Source organism: Phocoena sinus, chromosome 9 (assembly GCF_008692025.1).
Source record: "Phocoena sinus isolate mPhoSin1 chromosome 9, mPhoSin1.pri, whole genome shotgun sequence".
NCBI classification, from domain to species: domain Eukaryota; kingdom Metazoa; phylum Chordata; class Mammalia; order Artiodactyla; family Phocoenidae; genus Phocoena; species Phocoena sinus.
In genome coordinates this window covers 61944944-61959053 of record NC_045771.1, presented here as the reverse complement: position 1 = coordinate 61959053, position 14110 = coordinate 61944944, and the positions used below count along the sequence as shown (strand labels likewise).

At 38.4% G+C, this 14110-nt stretch overlaps 2 protein-coding genes across 4 annotated transcripts in view; both read right to left on the bottom strand.

Moving 5' to 3' along the window:
• The window catches only part of UMAD1 (UBAP1-MVB12-associated (UMA) domain containing 1), a 253280-nt gene that overhangs the window by 137487 nt on the left and 101683 nt on the right, over positions 1-14110 (bottom strand). The gene's annotated exons all lie outside the window — the stretch shown is intronic.
• On the bottom strand, positions 6566-7984 carry LOC116759185 (protein transport protein Sec61 subunit alpha-like). The gene is given in 3 exon segments (XM_032642594.1): positions 6566-7115; positions 7117-7843; positions 7912-7984. Coding segments are annotated over 3 exon segments (1350 nt in total).

The window sequence follows — 14110 nt, the reverse complement described above, 5'->3', positions numbered from 1 at the left end:
ATAAACATCTTAAAAAAATTCTTTTAAATCTACAGGACCTTAATCCCTGAAGATAGCAATAAAAAAAAGGGGATTGTTTGTGTAAACTGTACCAAAATAATGAGACATTTCCAAGTTTGTGTTTGAAGTTCTTTAAACAAGGTGGTCTTTTTAGTGAGCTGAGATAAAAATTTAAAACATTTTAGGGACAGAGCATTTGGTTGGCATTCTGCCACTTTCTACACCAGATAATTTCAGTTGCTGCTATTTGTCTCATATGTTTTTTATTCTCCCTCTAGGGAAGTCAAAGCCTTTTCACTTGCAGGCAAATTTTACTGTAGCTCTGGTAACTACTTTACAAGGTGATAAGCATTCACAAGAGGCTTTTATTAGGCTGGTAGCAAAAGCAAAAACTATGTGCACGTATTTAGACAACATGTGTGAAATGGAAAACTTTAAACGTATGAGAGCTCCAAGTTAACCTACTAAAACTGCATATCCCATGAAAAATCTGGGGGTAGAAAAAAGAAACATGCTAAATAGCCTCAAATATAACTGACTGTATATTTTCCTTGCCTTCAACTCAACATAACAGCTTGTTTAATTAACTATGTCAACTAATGCATATGTTAACTCATTGCTATCTGATTTTGCCCAGAGAATGTTTCCCTCCATCACTTTTCCAAATGATTTTACCAAGTTAGAACAGAAACTCTTGCTTTTATCATGTTTATTCCAACCGGTTCCATGAGTAGTGTCCCAAAGAAATAAATGGTCTGAACTCTATGGTACAATTAAGCTATGAGGGCAACTAAGCATTCAAACATGAGACTATTAGTTAAGACACAAAGTTCGAAAGTACTATACTAATCAGAGAAAGAAATGATCATCAGTTATCATAAACGTACCAGTCCTGAGGGGCCTTAAGGCAGGCCTTGGATTCTAGATAAGACTTGAGTAAGAGGAGAGAATAACAGCCTGGGAAATGACAAAAATAATGTGCCCGCATGATCAGCTTCCAGGGCTCAGAGAGACTGAGCAGGAGCTCTGATGAGGGGCAGTGGAAAATGTGGGGAAACAGACCGTTTGTTGGAAATCACTGCACTAGACTAGTTTTACACATCATTAAGTAAAACAGACTCAGTGATTTTCAAGTCTCCTTCCACTACTTGTAAGTTTACATCATAAATCTAATAAAATAAACTCTCCTTGCTTTGTAAAGATACAGTGCTTTTCCTGACAACGTAACTTTTTCTGACCTGTCCACTAGACTGTAGGCTTACCAAGAATGAGTTCCACCTTATACCCCCAGAGGTTGGTTCCAGTGTACAGCACATAAGCAGGGACCAAAATAAATGCTTCCTGAATGCTACAGCACAGAGTGCAGGATTAGAAAATGAACTTTCTTGGCACAGAGTAATAAAAGTATAACCTTTCTCAGTTTGTCACTGTACATCCCATAAGGAGAACAGAATTTCTCAAAATAACATCACAATGTAATTACAAATCAGAAAGAAGAAGCAGTAGAATCTCAAAAAGAAAGATTTATGAGACAACCTACAGAATGGGAAAAAATAATTACAAATCATATATCTGATAGACTTTTATCTAGAATATATAAAGAACTCTTATAACTCAATACTAAAAATATAAATACCCAAGTTAAAAATAAGGAAAAAATCTGAATAATCATTGGTCCAATGAAAATATACAAATGGCCAAAAAGCACATGAAAAAATGCTCAAATCATTAGCCATCAGGTAAAAGCAAATCAAAGCCATAATAAGATACTACACCATATCCACTAGGATGACTACAATCAAAAAGACAGACAGGCAAGATCTTTTTTGACCCACCTCCTAGAGTAATGAAAATAAAAACAAAAATAAACAAATGGGACCTAATTAAACTTAAAAGCTTTTGCACAGCAAAGGAAACAATAAACAAGATGAAAAGACAACCCTCAGAATGGGAGAAAACATTTGTAAATGAAGCAACTGACAAGGGATTAATCTCCAAAATATACAAGCAGCTCATGCAGCTCAATATCAAAAAAGAAACAAACAACCCAATCAAAAAATGGGCAGAAGACCTAAATAAACATTTCTCCAAAGAAGACATACAGATGGCCAACAAACACATGAAAAGATACTCAACATCACTAATTATTAGAGAAATGCAAAACAAAATTACAGTGAGGTATCACTTCACACCAGTCAGAATGGTCACCATCAAAAAATCTATGAACAATAAATGCTGGAGAGGGTGTGGAGAAAAGGGAACCCTCCTACAACTGTTGGTGGGAATGTAAATTGATACAGCCACTATGGAGAACAGTATGGAGGCTCCTTAAAAAACTAAAAACGGGCTTCCCTGGTGGCGCAGTGGTTGAGAATCCGCCTGCCGGTGCAGGGGACACGGGTTCGTGCCCCGGTCCGGGAAGATCCCACATGCCACAGAGCGGTTGGGCCAGTGAGCCATGGCCGCTGAGCCTGTGCGTCCGGAGCCTGTGCTCCGCAACGGGAGAGGCCACAACAGTGAGAGGCCCGTGCACCACAAAAAAAAAAAAAAAAAAAAAAAAAAAAAAAACTAAACTAAAAACAAAACTACCATATGATCCAGCAATTCCACTCCTGGGCATATACCTGGAGAAAACCATAATTCAAAAAGATACATGCACCCCAATGTTCACTGCAGCACTATTTGCAATCGCCAGGGCATGGAAGCAACCTAAATGTCCATCAACAGAAGAATGCGTAAAGAAGATGTGGTACATATATACAATAGAATATTACTCAGCCATATAAAGGAACAAAATTGGGTCATTTGTAGAGATGCGGATGGACCTAGAGGCTGTCATACAGAGTGAAGTAAGTCAGAAAGAGGAAAACAAATATCGTATACATTGCTTATATGTAGAATCTAGAAAAATGATACAGATGAACTTATTTGCAAAGCAGAAATAGACACACAGACATAGAGAATGGACGTATGGATAACAGGGGGAGAAGGGGGGACAGGATGAATTGGGAGATTGTGATTGACATATATATACACTATTATGTATAAAATAGATAACTACTGAGAACCTATTGTATAGTACAGGGAACCCTACTCGATGCTCTGTGGTGACCTAAATGGGAAGGAAATCCAAAAAAGAGGGGGTATATGCATATGTATAGCTGATTCACTTTGCTGTACAGCAGAAACTAACACTACACTGTAAAGCAAGTATACTCCAATAAAAATCAATTAAACAAGAAAAAACAGACAGACAGACAGTAACAATTAGTATTGGCCAGGATATTGAGAAATTGGAACTTGCACACACTGCACTTAGGACTGTAAAATGGGCCAGTCCCTTTGCAGAACAGTCTGGAGTTTTTCAAATAATTAAACATAGAGTTACCATATGACTCAGCAATTCCACTCCTTGGTATATACCTAAGAGAAATGAAAATATATATACTCAAAAACCTGTACACAAATATTCACAGCAGCATTATTAATATTAGCCAAAAAGTAGATATAATCTGAATGTCTATTAAGTGATGAATGAATAAACAAAATATGGTATAGCCATACAGTGGAATATTATTCAGCAATAAAAAAGAATGGAATAATAATACATGTTCCAACGTGGATGAACCTTGAAAAGTAAAAGAAGTAAAGGACCCAGCCACAAAAGAAGTGAAATAAGCCAGTCAGAAAAGATCAAATATATTGTATGATTTCACTATGTGAAATGTCCAGAAAATGGAAATCTATAGAGGCAGAAAGTTTGGGGAAAATGAAAAGTAACTGCTACTGGGTACAGAGTTTCTTTCTGAAGTGATGAAAAGGTTCTAGAGTTGCCTGTAAAACTACACAACGAGTGCTCTACTCTGTGAATATGTTAAAAGCCATTGAATTGTACACTTTAAGTAAGTTAATGTTATAGTATATGAATTCTATCTCAATAAAGACTTTATTAAAAAATATAGTTTCTGTTTAGGGTGATGAAAGAGTTTTGGAAATAGACAGTGGTGATGGTTTCACAACATTGTAAATGTAATTAATACCACTAAATTGTACATTTAAAATGGTTAAAATGGAAAATTTTATGTTATATATATTTTACCACAATAATTTTAAGAAAGTGCAGAATGGAAAAAAATAACTTTCTTTCCCCAGTTTTAATTATGAGTAGATTCTTCCTTCAGTAGAGGCACTTTGTCCAAACTAGGAAAATCCCACATCTAAAATATTTTCTCAGCCCATAGATAAAGGAAGTATTAACATGATTTTGGAAATTTTATTGAATAAATCAATCAGTATAACATTTTAAAAAATTGTAAAAGATATTAAAATCAAATGCATTCCCTTTTCAGTTTTACAACTTATAAACTTCGTATATTTGTGGTTCTTAACCTGCCTTAACACTGTTTTTGACAGATGATGTTTGTTAACTGCTTTGCTATTTCCTGTAGTGAGGAAATTGACTGTTACACTTCAGGTTTTAACAAATAGCATTTCTACTAACCTTTGCTAATTATGCTGTGCCTGTATTTTGCGTAACATTTCACACTACATTTATTCTCCTACTTTGATTTCAGAGCAACTTATTTGTAAAAAAGTGAACTTATATACATTTCATTTTGACTCACCAGCCAAATCTGATTGTGTTGCTTCTAATCCAATTCTACACAGATACTTAAACAGAAATGCACATTGATGTGACTAAACTGAATACTTAAATATACAGCACCTCTTTCAGATTTCAACAGGAATGTAGATACACAGACATAAATACAGACCAAGCAAAAACAGCCTAGTGCACGCACTGTAAAAGCCATGTGCTTTACAATAAATATTTCTGTGCAAGTCTTTTCAAATACACTGAGAATTATTACTTTAACGTGATTGCATTTGAATGTACAGCACTTTGATGGGTTTAGTTTAAAGCAAGTCTATTACGACAGAAAGAAGAGCAAATGTTCTACCATAGTGCCGTTTTATATGAAATAAAACATCAATATCGGAGATGAAAAAAATTAAAGCATCAAACAATAGTAACTCTGTCGTCAATCAAGCTTATTTCAGATAAATGAATACAGAATTTCAAATCTGTGATTACTCATACTTACATTCTTTTCACTTGACAATCCTGAAAATCACTTTACCTAAAAATTTTGGTTCTAAATGTTAGGCTCATTAATTAAAAGAATTAATCCTCTAAGAAGTTGTCACTTAGAAAAGGCATCTTGAGAAACAGAGTAACAAATACTGATATGAGCTATGCCTTGATTTTTAAATTCTTTTATATTTATAAACATAAATAATATTATATATGGTGAAAATCTCATTTTCTGTGATGAAAAATAAATGTTAATCTTTTTAGATGAGAAAAATAATGACTGATGCACACTGGATGCAAGGGCCAGGAGACTCCAGAAACCATATTTTTTATAAACTTAACAAAAAAAACCCAATACATTTATTAAGTGCACACTTTGTGAAAGACATTTTCTTCTGCATTTTACATACTTGATTTCATTTAGTCCTCGCAAAAATTTTGTGCAGTAGGTATTCATTATGTATAGCCACTTCATACATGAGAAAACTAAGGATGAAGAGATTAAGTAGGCTGTGCAAATGTGCAGGAGTAAGAATTCGAACTAGAATTGAATCCAAGTCCATGCTCTTTCCATTACACCATTCTTTCTTCTACAAGTAAACAGTCTATCATTTGCTAAAATAATTCAGTAGCATCAGCTGTTGCAACTGTAAAAAGGCTCGGGGAATACCAGACATATTCCTGAAGTCTGACTGGTAAAGCTATATTACCCAGCTATGAAGGGGAAATCATACTTAGGCAGAGCGATCCCTACTTTTCCAAATTTGACACATCAGAACAAACAAGAAATCAAAACTAAATTAAACTCAACCTTAACATTTATATTTCTTAAAGTCCTATTAATCCAACCAGCAGAGGCATGTAATAATACATGGAAAACAGGATGCTAATTTTATAAAAACAATTTCTACTTGGATTCTGCATGTTGTATATTTCCCACTCTGTATGTATCCTGTACCTGCATTTGAACATGTCTTTTATAGGTGTACATTTAAAAAAATTGCTCCAAAAGAGAGCTCATCCAAGGTCATCTCACTGGTTAATTTCATTTATAAGTTACAGTGAGGTTTGCTTTTTGGATACCAATACATTTCTTTTTTTTGGGCAATCTGAATTACATTTATTTTTAAACAAGTGGGAGAAATATTGAGGGTCTTGAATGTTGTGTGCAAAACTGATCCACGTCACCATCTCACCATCACAACTGAACATGGCAAGGCAGGTGCATTGGTTTCCAGCATCACAGGCAACACTGCATGTAGGTTTTTTAATGAATAATGTAAACTTCAGTGTTAAGGCAGCTGGTAGTAATGCTGAACACAGGCTTAGCTCCGTGCCCATTTCAGGAATGAGACGGTCAGCAATTGAAAACAAACTGTGAGAGGAGAAAAGGGGAGCCAGCATTATCTGACAAAAACAGTGTGTCAAAATATTTTCCCTTTCACACACACAAAAAGAAATACTGGAACATTAGAAAAACAAAGCACCCATCCCACCAACTTCAGCCTGTTCTTTAACAAATACTTCAAAATACTGATAAATAATAGTGACTGCAAGCAGAATTCCAGTGTCTGAGCCGATGGCCCCGAGGAAGTCAGCCAACACGGACAGGGCGCCGATGCACAAGTTGCCGAACACAGCTGCTATGGGGATGCACCTATTAAGCTCATGAACCACAGATGTATCCCTGTGGCCTCTCATTACGATTTGCTGTTCTTTAAGCTGTTCAGCTACATCTTTGGCTGAGGAACAAGACACCACTATCCACATCTTAGACAAGAATGCACATGATCCCAACAGGAAGATGCTATAAACAACCACATGGACAGGATCCTCAAATATGGTGCCCATGGACTCAGGAGGAGAAAGGTAGTAACAAAGGCCCCCCACTGGGTAAGAACAAGCAGGTCCTCCCCAACTGACATCAGCCCACGGTCCTGGTAAATTTACTAAAAAGTTGCCTGGTAAATTTACTAAAAATCGAACTGACAGCATCTGGGAAATAACATACAGGTTGGATGATGGGGATGTTGGAGGTGTAGAAGAGCTTGGGGTAGCTGCTGTACTGCCCTCAGTACTGGGCCGACTTAATGGGCAGATCCACATGAAATCCCTGAAAATATATAACAGCAAACACGAAAACTGTAGCAATGAGGTTCATGAGATTGGGTAAATTCTGATGACTGAAAGCCTCCCTTAGAGCTTGACCTGTGTCTGTCCTGGTGGCCAGTAAATGAAAGACAGCTATGACTGCACCCTCAAACTCAGTACCTCTGCCACTGTTAATGGTAGTGGGACTAAAGGCCTTCCAGACAATGGTTTCACACATGTTGGTGGCAATAAAGAGTGAAATTCCAGACCCCAGGTCGTAACCCTTCTGTAGCAGCTCATCTAACAGCAGCACAATCAAACCAGCAACAAACAACTGAATGATGACAAGGAGACAGATTCCAGCACCCATTTCAGCGGGATCCCCATACAGGTCCGTCATGACATACACAATGGCTTGCCCAATCGTAATGATCATACCAGATAGTTTTGGGGCTCCACTGAATAGGGCTCTGTCTTTGGGTATATCTCCAACTTCAATGATTTTGGCTTCAGCTGACGACTGCATAATCAAACCAGATGTTACAACTGGGGAGATACCCAATTCCATTAAAGTTCCTCTGTTGAAAGCAAAAATAACTCTCATCCAGTAGAAAGGATCTGCAGAATCTGATGACATGATTCCAAATAGTGGTATCTGACAACATACTAAGAAGATGAAAAGAGTTATAGCAGTCCATAGTACCTTCTCTCTCTAAACTGGATTTTCCTTTCAGGTTTCTGAATTTCTGGTAGAACTGCACAGAAAGGTTTGATAACGTCTAAAAATGTGATGCCCATGGCGGCAGCTAGGGCCGCCCGGTGGGGCCCAGCGACCTCCGCACGTCCTTCGCTAGGGTCCTGCGGCTTGGACCTCGGTGCCCGCTCCCGACATGCTCCGGGCAGCCCCACCAATACATTAAAAAGGTATTTTTTAGGGAAAAAAATATAGATGTACATACATATATAATTATAAAGGTAATATAAGCTTACTCCAACTACACAAGAATGGGTCTAATTCTTACTGAAACACTTTTCTCTTAGCTTTCCCAACACCCTTTCTCCTCAGTATTTTCCTCTTGACTCTCTGGCTGTTCTTTCTCAGTCCATCTGTGAACGTCTCCTATTCTACTCAAGGTCTAGGTTTTAGAACTCCCTAGGGCCAGGTCCTGGACTCTCTTTCTCAACATTCCCTCCCTAGGTGATCACATTCATTCACAATGATGTAAATACCATCTGCACCCTGATAATCCCCAGATTTATACTGTAAGCCCAAACCTCTACAAAAACCCTCCATTACTACATAAAAGTTACTTTGTCTAAAAACTGAACTCTTGATGTTCCCCCCAAACCTGTTCCTTCTCTAGACTTCTATATCCTCCACCCTATGGCTCATGCCATCAGACACTTATTTAATTCTAGGGAACCTCCTTGCCCCCATATATAATCCACCACCATATCCCCAAATACATTCTAAATGTGCCCACTTCTCTCCATTTCTACTGTCACTACTCTAGTCCAAGTGACCACTACCTCTCGCCTGGACTATTTATTATTGCTCTAGGCCATATCCTACAGATTCTCCTCTTTAATTTAAAGACCAGTGAGGTCTTTAAATTAAAACAAACAAACAAAAAACAGATACTATCATTCCTCTGATTAAAACTCCTTCAATAATTTTCCCTTGCACTTCAGGTCAAAATTCAAACTGCCAAACCTTGTATATTCTGACCTGCCTGTTCCTATCCAATTTCATCCCAGGTTTTTGCTCCCCTCTGTACTTCAGTGATACTGGTCTTCTTTCAGTTCTTCCAGTAAGCCAAAATCCTTACTGCCTCAGGGCTTTTGCACATGCTGTTTCCTCTACCTGGAACGCTTTCCTCCACTTCTTGCCCAGCTAACTCTGATTCATCGTTCAAGTTTCAGCACAAATATCACTTCCTGAGCCACCTCCTACCCTAAATTAGTTCCCCCTTGTGAATTCTCTCTCATAGCATCCTTTTCTTTCATATCACTCATTACAATTTGTAAGTAAATACATATGTGTGTGTGTATGCATATGTGCATATTAAATGCCTGGCTCTTCCACTACGTTGTTAAATTCATGAAGACAGGGACCATGTCCATCTTGGTCACCTCTGCATAGCCAACATTTTACATAGTGTCTGGCGCATAATGGGTGCTTTATAAATATTTGCTGAATTAATCAATTAGTAAAAAGTCTCCTTCTCCACCAACACGCTGCTCCTGAAAGCAACCATTGTAAGTTGCTCTCCAGACATGAAAACATATGATTAAAGGGTAAAGCGTTCAGGAGATTGGCTCAAGATGGCAGAGTAGAAGGACATACTCTCACTCCCTCTTGTGAGAGCACCGGAATCACAACTAACTGCTGAACAATCATCGACAGGAAGCTACTGTAATTCACCAAAAAAGATACCCCACATCCAAATACAAAGGAAAAGCCACAATGAGACGGTAGGAGGGGTGCAATCAAAATAAAATCAAATCTCATAATTGCTGGATGGGTGACTCACAAACTGGAGAACACTTATACCACAGAAGTCCACCCACTGCAGTGAAGGTTCTGAGCCCCAGGCTTCCCAATCTGGGGGTCCGGCAATGGTAGGAGGAATTCCTAGAGAATCAGACTTTGAAGGTTAGCGGGATTTGATTGCAGGACTCTGACAGGACTGCAGGAATCAGAGACTCCACTCTCGGAGGGCACACACAAAGTAGTGTGCGCATCAGGACCCAGGGGAAGGAACACTGACCCCATAGGAGACTGAACTAAACCTACCTGCTAGTGTTGGAGGGTCTCCTACAGAGGTTGGGGTGGCTGTGGCTCACCGTGTGGACAAGGACACTGGCAGCAGAAGTTCTGGGAAGTAGTGCTTGGCGTGGGCCCTGCCATAGTCAGCCATTAGCCCCACCAAGGAGCCTGGATAGGCTCCAGTGTTGGGTCACCTCAGGCCAAACAACCATCAGGGAGGGAACTCAGCCCCACCAATCACCAGACAAGTGGATTAATGTTTTACTCAGCTCTGCCCAGCAAAGCAACAGCCAGCTCTACCCACCACCAGTCCCTCCCATCAGGAAACTTTCACAAGCCTCGTAAATAGCCTCATTAACCAGAGGGCAGACAGCAGAAGCAAGAAGAACTACAATCTTGCAGCCTGTGGAACAAAAACCCCATTCACAGAAAGACAGACAAGATGAAAAGGCAGAGGGCTATGTACCAGATGAAGAAACAAGATAAATCCCCAGAAGAACAACTAAATGAAGTGGAGATAGGCAACCTTCCAGAAAAACAATTCAGAATAATGTTAGGGAAGATGATCCAGGACCTCGGAAAAAGAATGGAGGCAAAGAAAATAATGAAGGAAACGACAGCAACAATCAATAAAATTAAAAGCTGGTTCTTTGAGAAGATAAACAAAATTGATAAACTGCTAGCCAGACTCATCAAGAAAAAAAGGGAGAAGACTCAAATCAATAGAATTAGAAATGAAAAAGGAGAAGTAACAACTGACACTGCAGAAATACAAAGGATCATGAGAGATTACTACAAGCAACTATATGCCAATAAAATGGACAACCTGGAAGAAATGGACAAATTCTTAGAAATGCACAACCTTCAGAGACTAAACCAGGAAGAAAACAGGAAATATGAACAGACCAATCACAAGCGCTGAAATTGAAACTGTGATTAAAAATCTTCCAACAAACAAAGGCCCAGGACCAGATGGCTTCACAGGCGAATTCTATCAACCATTGAGAGAAGAGGTATCACGTATCCTTCTCAAACTCCCCCAAAATATAGCAGAGGGAGGAACACTCCCAAACTCATTCTACGAGGCCACCATCACCCTGATACCAAAACCAGACGAAGATGTCACAAAGAAAGAAAACTAGAGGTCAATACCACTGATGAACATAGATGCAAATATCCTCAACAAAATACTAACAAATAGAATCCAACAGCACATTAAAAGGATCATACACCATGATCAAGTGGGGTCTATCCCAAGAATGCAAGGATTCTTCAATATACGCAAAACAAACAATGTGATACACCATATTAACAAACTGAAGGACAAAAGCCATATGATCATCTCAATAGATGCAAAGAAAGATTTCGACAAAATTCAACACCCATTAATGATAAAAAGCCTCCAGAAAGTGGGCATAAAGGGAACTTTCCTCAACATAATAAAGGCCATACATGACAAACCCACAGCCAACATTGTCCTCAATGGTGAAAAATTGAAAGCATTTCCACTAAGATCAGGAACAAAACAAGGTTGCCCACTCTAACCACCATTATACAACATAGTTTTGGAAGTTTTAGCCAAAGCAACAAGAGAAGAAAAAGAAATAAAAGGAATCCAAATCAAAAAAGAAGTAATACTGTCACTGTTTGCAGATTACATGATACTATGTGTAGACAATCCTAAAGATGCCACCAGAAAACTTCTAGAGCTAATCAATGAATTCGGTAAAGTAGCAGGATACAAAACTAATGCACAGAAATCTCTTGCATTCCTATACACTAATGATGAAAAATCTGAACGTGAAATTAAGAAAACACTCCCATTTACCATTGCAACAAAAAGAATAAAATATCTAGGAATAAACCTACCTAAGGAAAAAAAGACCTGTATGCAGAACATTATAAGAAACTCATGAAAGAAATTAAAGATGATACAAATAGGTGGGGAGAGATATACCATGCCCTTGGATTGGAAGAATCAACACTGTGAAAATGACCATACTACCCAAAACAATCTAAAGATTCAATGCAATCCCTATCACCCTACCAACGGCATTTTTCACAGAGATAGAACGAAAAATTTCACAATTAGTATGCAAACACAAAAGACCCCGAATAGCCAAAGCAATCTTGAAAAAGAAAAACGGAGCTGGAGGAATCAGGTTCCCTGACTTCAGACTATACTACAAAGCTACAGTAATCAAGACAGTATGGTACTGGCAAAAAAAAAGAAATATAGATCAATGGAACAGGATAGAAAGCCCAGAGATAAGCCCATGCACATATGGTCACCTTATCTTTGATAAAGGAGGCAAGAATATATAGTGTAAACAAGACAGCCTATTGAAAAAGTGGTGCTGGGAAAACTGGACAGCTACATGTAAAAGAATGAAATTAGAACACTCCCTAACACATTACACAAAAATAAGCTCAAAATGGATTAAAGACCTAAATGTAACGCCAGACACTATCAAACTCTTAGAGGAAAACATAGGCAGAACACTCTAGGACATAAATCACAGCAAGATCCTTTTTGACCCACCTCCTAGAGAAATAGAAATAAAAACAAAAGTAAACAAATGGGACCTAATGAAACTTAAAAACTTTTGCACAGCAAAGGAAAACTTAAACAAGACCAAAAGACAACCCTCAGAATGGGAGAAAATACTTGCAAATGAAGCAACTGACAAAGGATTAATCTCCAAAATTTATAAGCAGCTCATGCAGCTCAATATCCAAAAAACAAACAACCCAATCAAAAAATGGGCAGAAGACCTAAATAGACATTTCTCCAAAGAAGATATACAGATTGCCAACAAACACATGAAAGAACGCTCAACATCATTAATCATGAGAGAAATGCAAATCAAAACTACAATGAGATATCATCTCACACCAGTCAGAATGGCCATCATCAAAAAATCTAGAAACAATAAATGCTGGAGAGGGTGTGGAGAAAAGGGAACACTCTTGCACTGTTGGTGGGAATGTAAATTGATACAGCCACTATGGAGAACAGTATGGAGGTTCCTTAAAAAACTAAAAGTAGAATTACCATAAGATCCAGCAATCCCACTACTGGGCATATACCCTGACAAAACCATAATTCAAAAACAGTCATATACCAAAATGTTCAGTGCATCTCTATTTACAATAGCCAGGACATGGAAGCAACCTAAGTGTCCATCAACAGATGAATGGATAAAGAAGATGTGGCACATATAAACAATGGAGTATTACTCAGCAATAAAAAGGAACAAAACTGAGTTATTTGTAGTGACGTGGATGGTCCTAGAGACTGTCATACAGAGTGAAAGAAGTCAGAAAGAGAAAAACAAATACCGTATGCTAACACATATATATGGAATCTAAAAAAACCCAAAAATAGGGTCATGAAGAACCTAGGGGCCAGACGGGAATAAATACGCAGACCTACTAGAGAATGGACTTGAGGATACAGGGAGGGGGAAGGGTTAGCTGGGACAAAGTGAGAGAGTAGCATGGACACATATACACTACCAAGCGTAAAATAGATACCTAGTGGGAAGCAGCTGCATAGCACAGGGAGACCAGCTCAGTGCTTTGTGACCACCTAGAGGGATGGGTTAGGGAGGGTGGGAGGGAGGGAGACACAAGAGGGAAGAGATATGGGGACATATGCATACATATAACTGATTCACTTTGTTATAAAGCAGAAACTAACACACCATCGTAAAGCAATTATACTCTAATAAAGATGTTAAAAAAAAAGAATGGAGGCAAAGAATGAGAAGATGCCAGAAATGTTTAACAAAGACCTAGAAGAATTAAAGAACAAACAAACACAGATGAACAATACAATAACTGAAATGAAAAATACACCAGAAGGAACCAAAAGCAGAATACCTGAGGCAGAAGAAAGGATAAGTGACCTGGAAGACAGAATGGTGGAATTCCCTGCTGCAGAACAAAATAAAGAAAAAGAATGAAAAGAAATGAAGACAGCCTAAGGACCTCTGGGGCAACATTAAACGCAACACATTCGCATTATAGGGGTCCTGAAAGGAGAAGAGAGAAAGAAAGGACCCGAGAAAATATCTGAAGAGATTATACTTGAAAACTTCCCTAACATGGGAAAGGAAATAGCAACCCAAGTCCAGGAAGCGCAGAGAGTG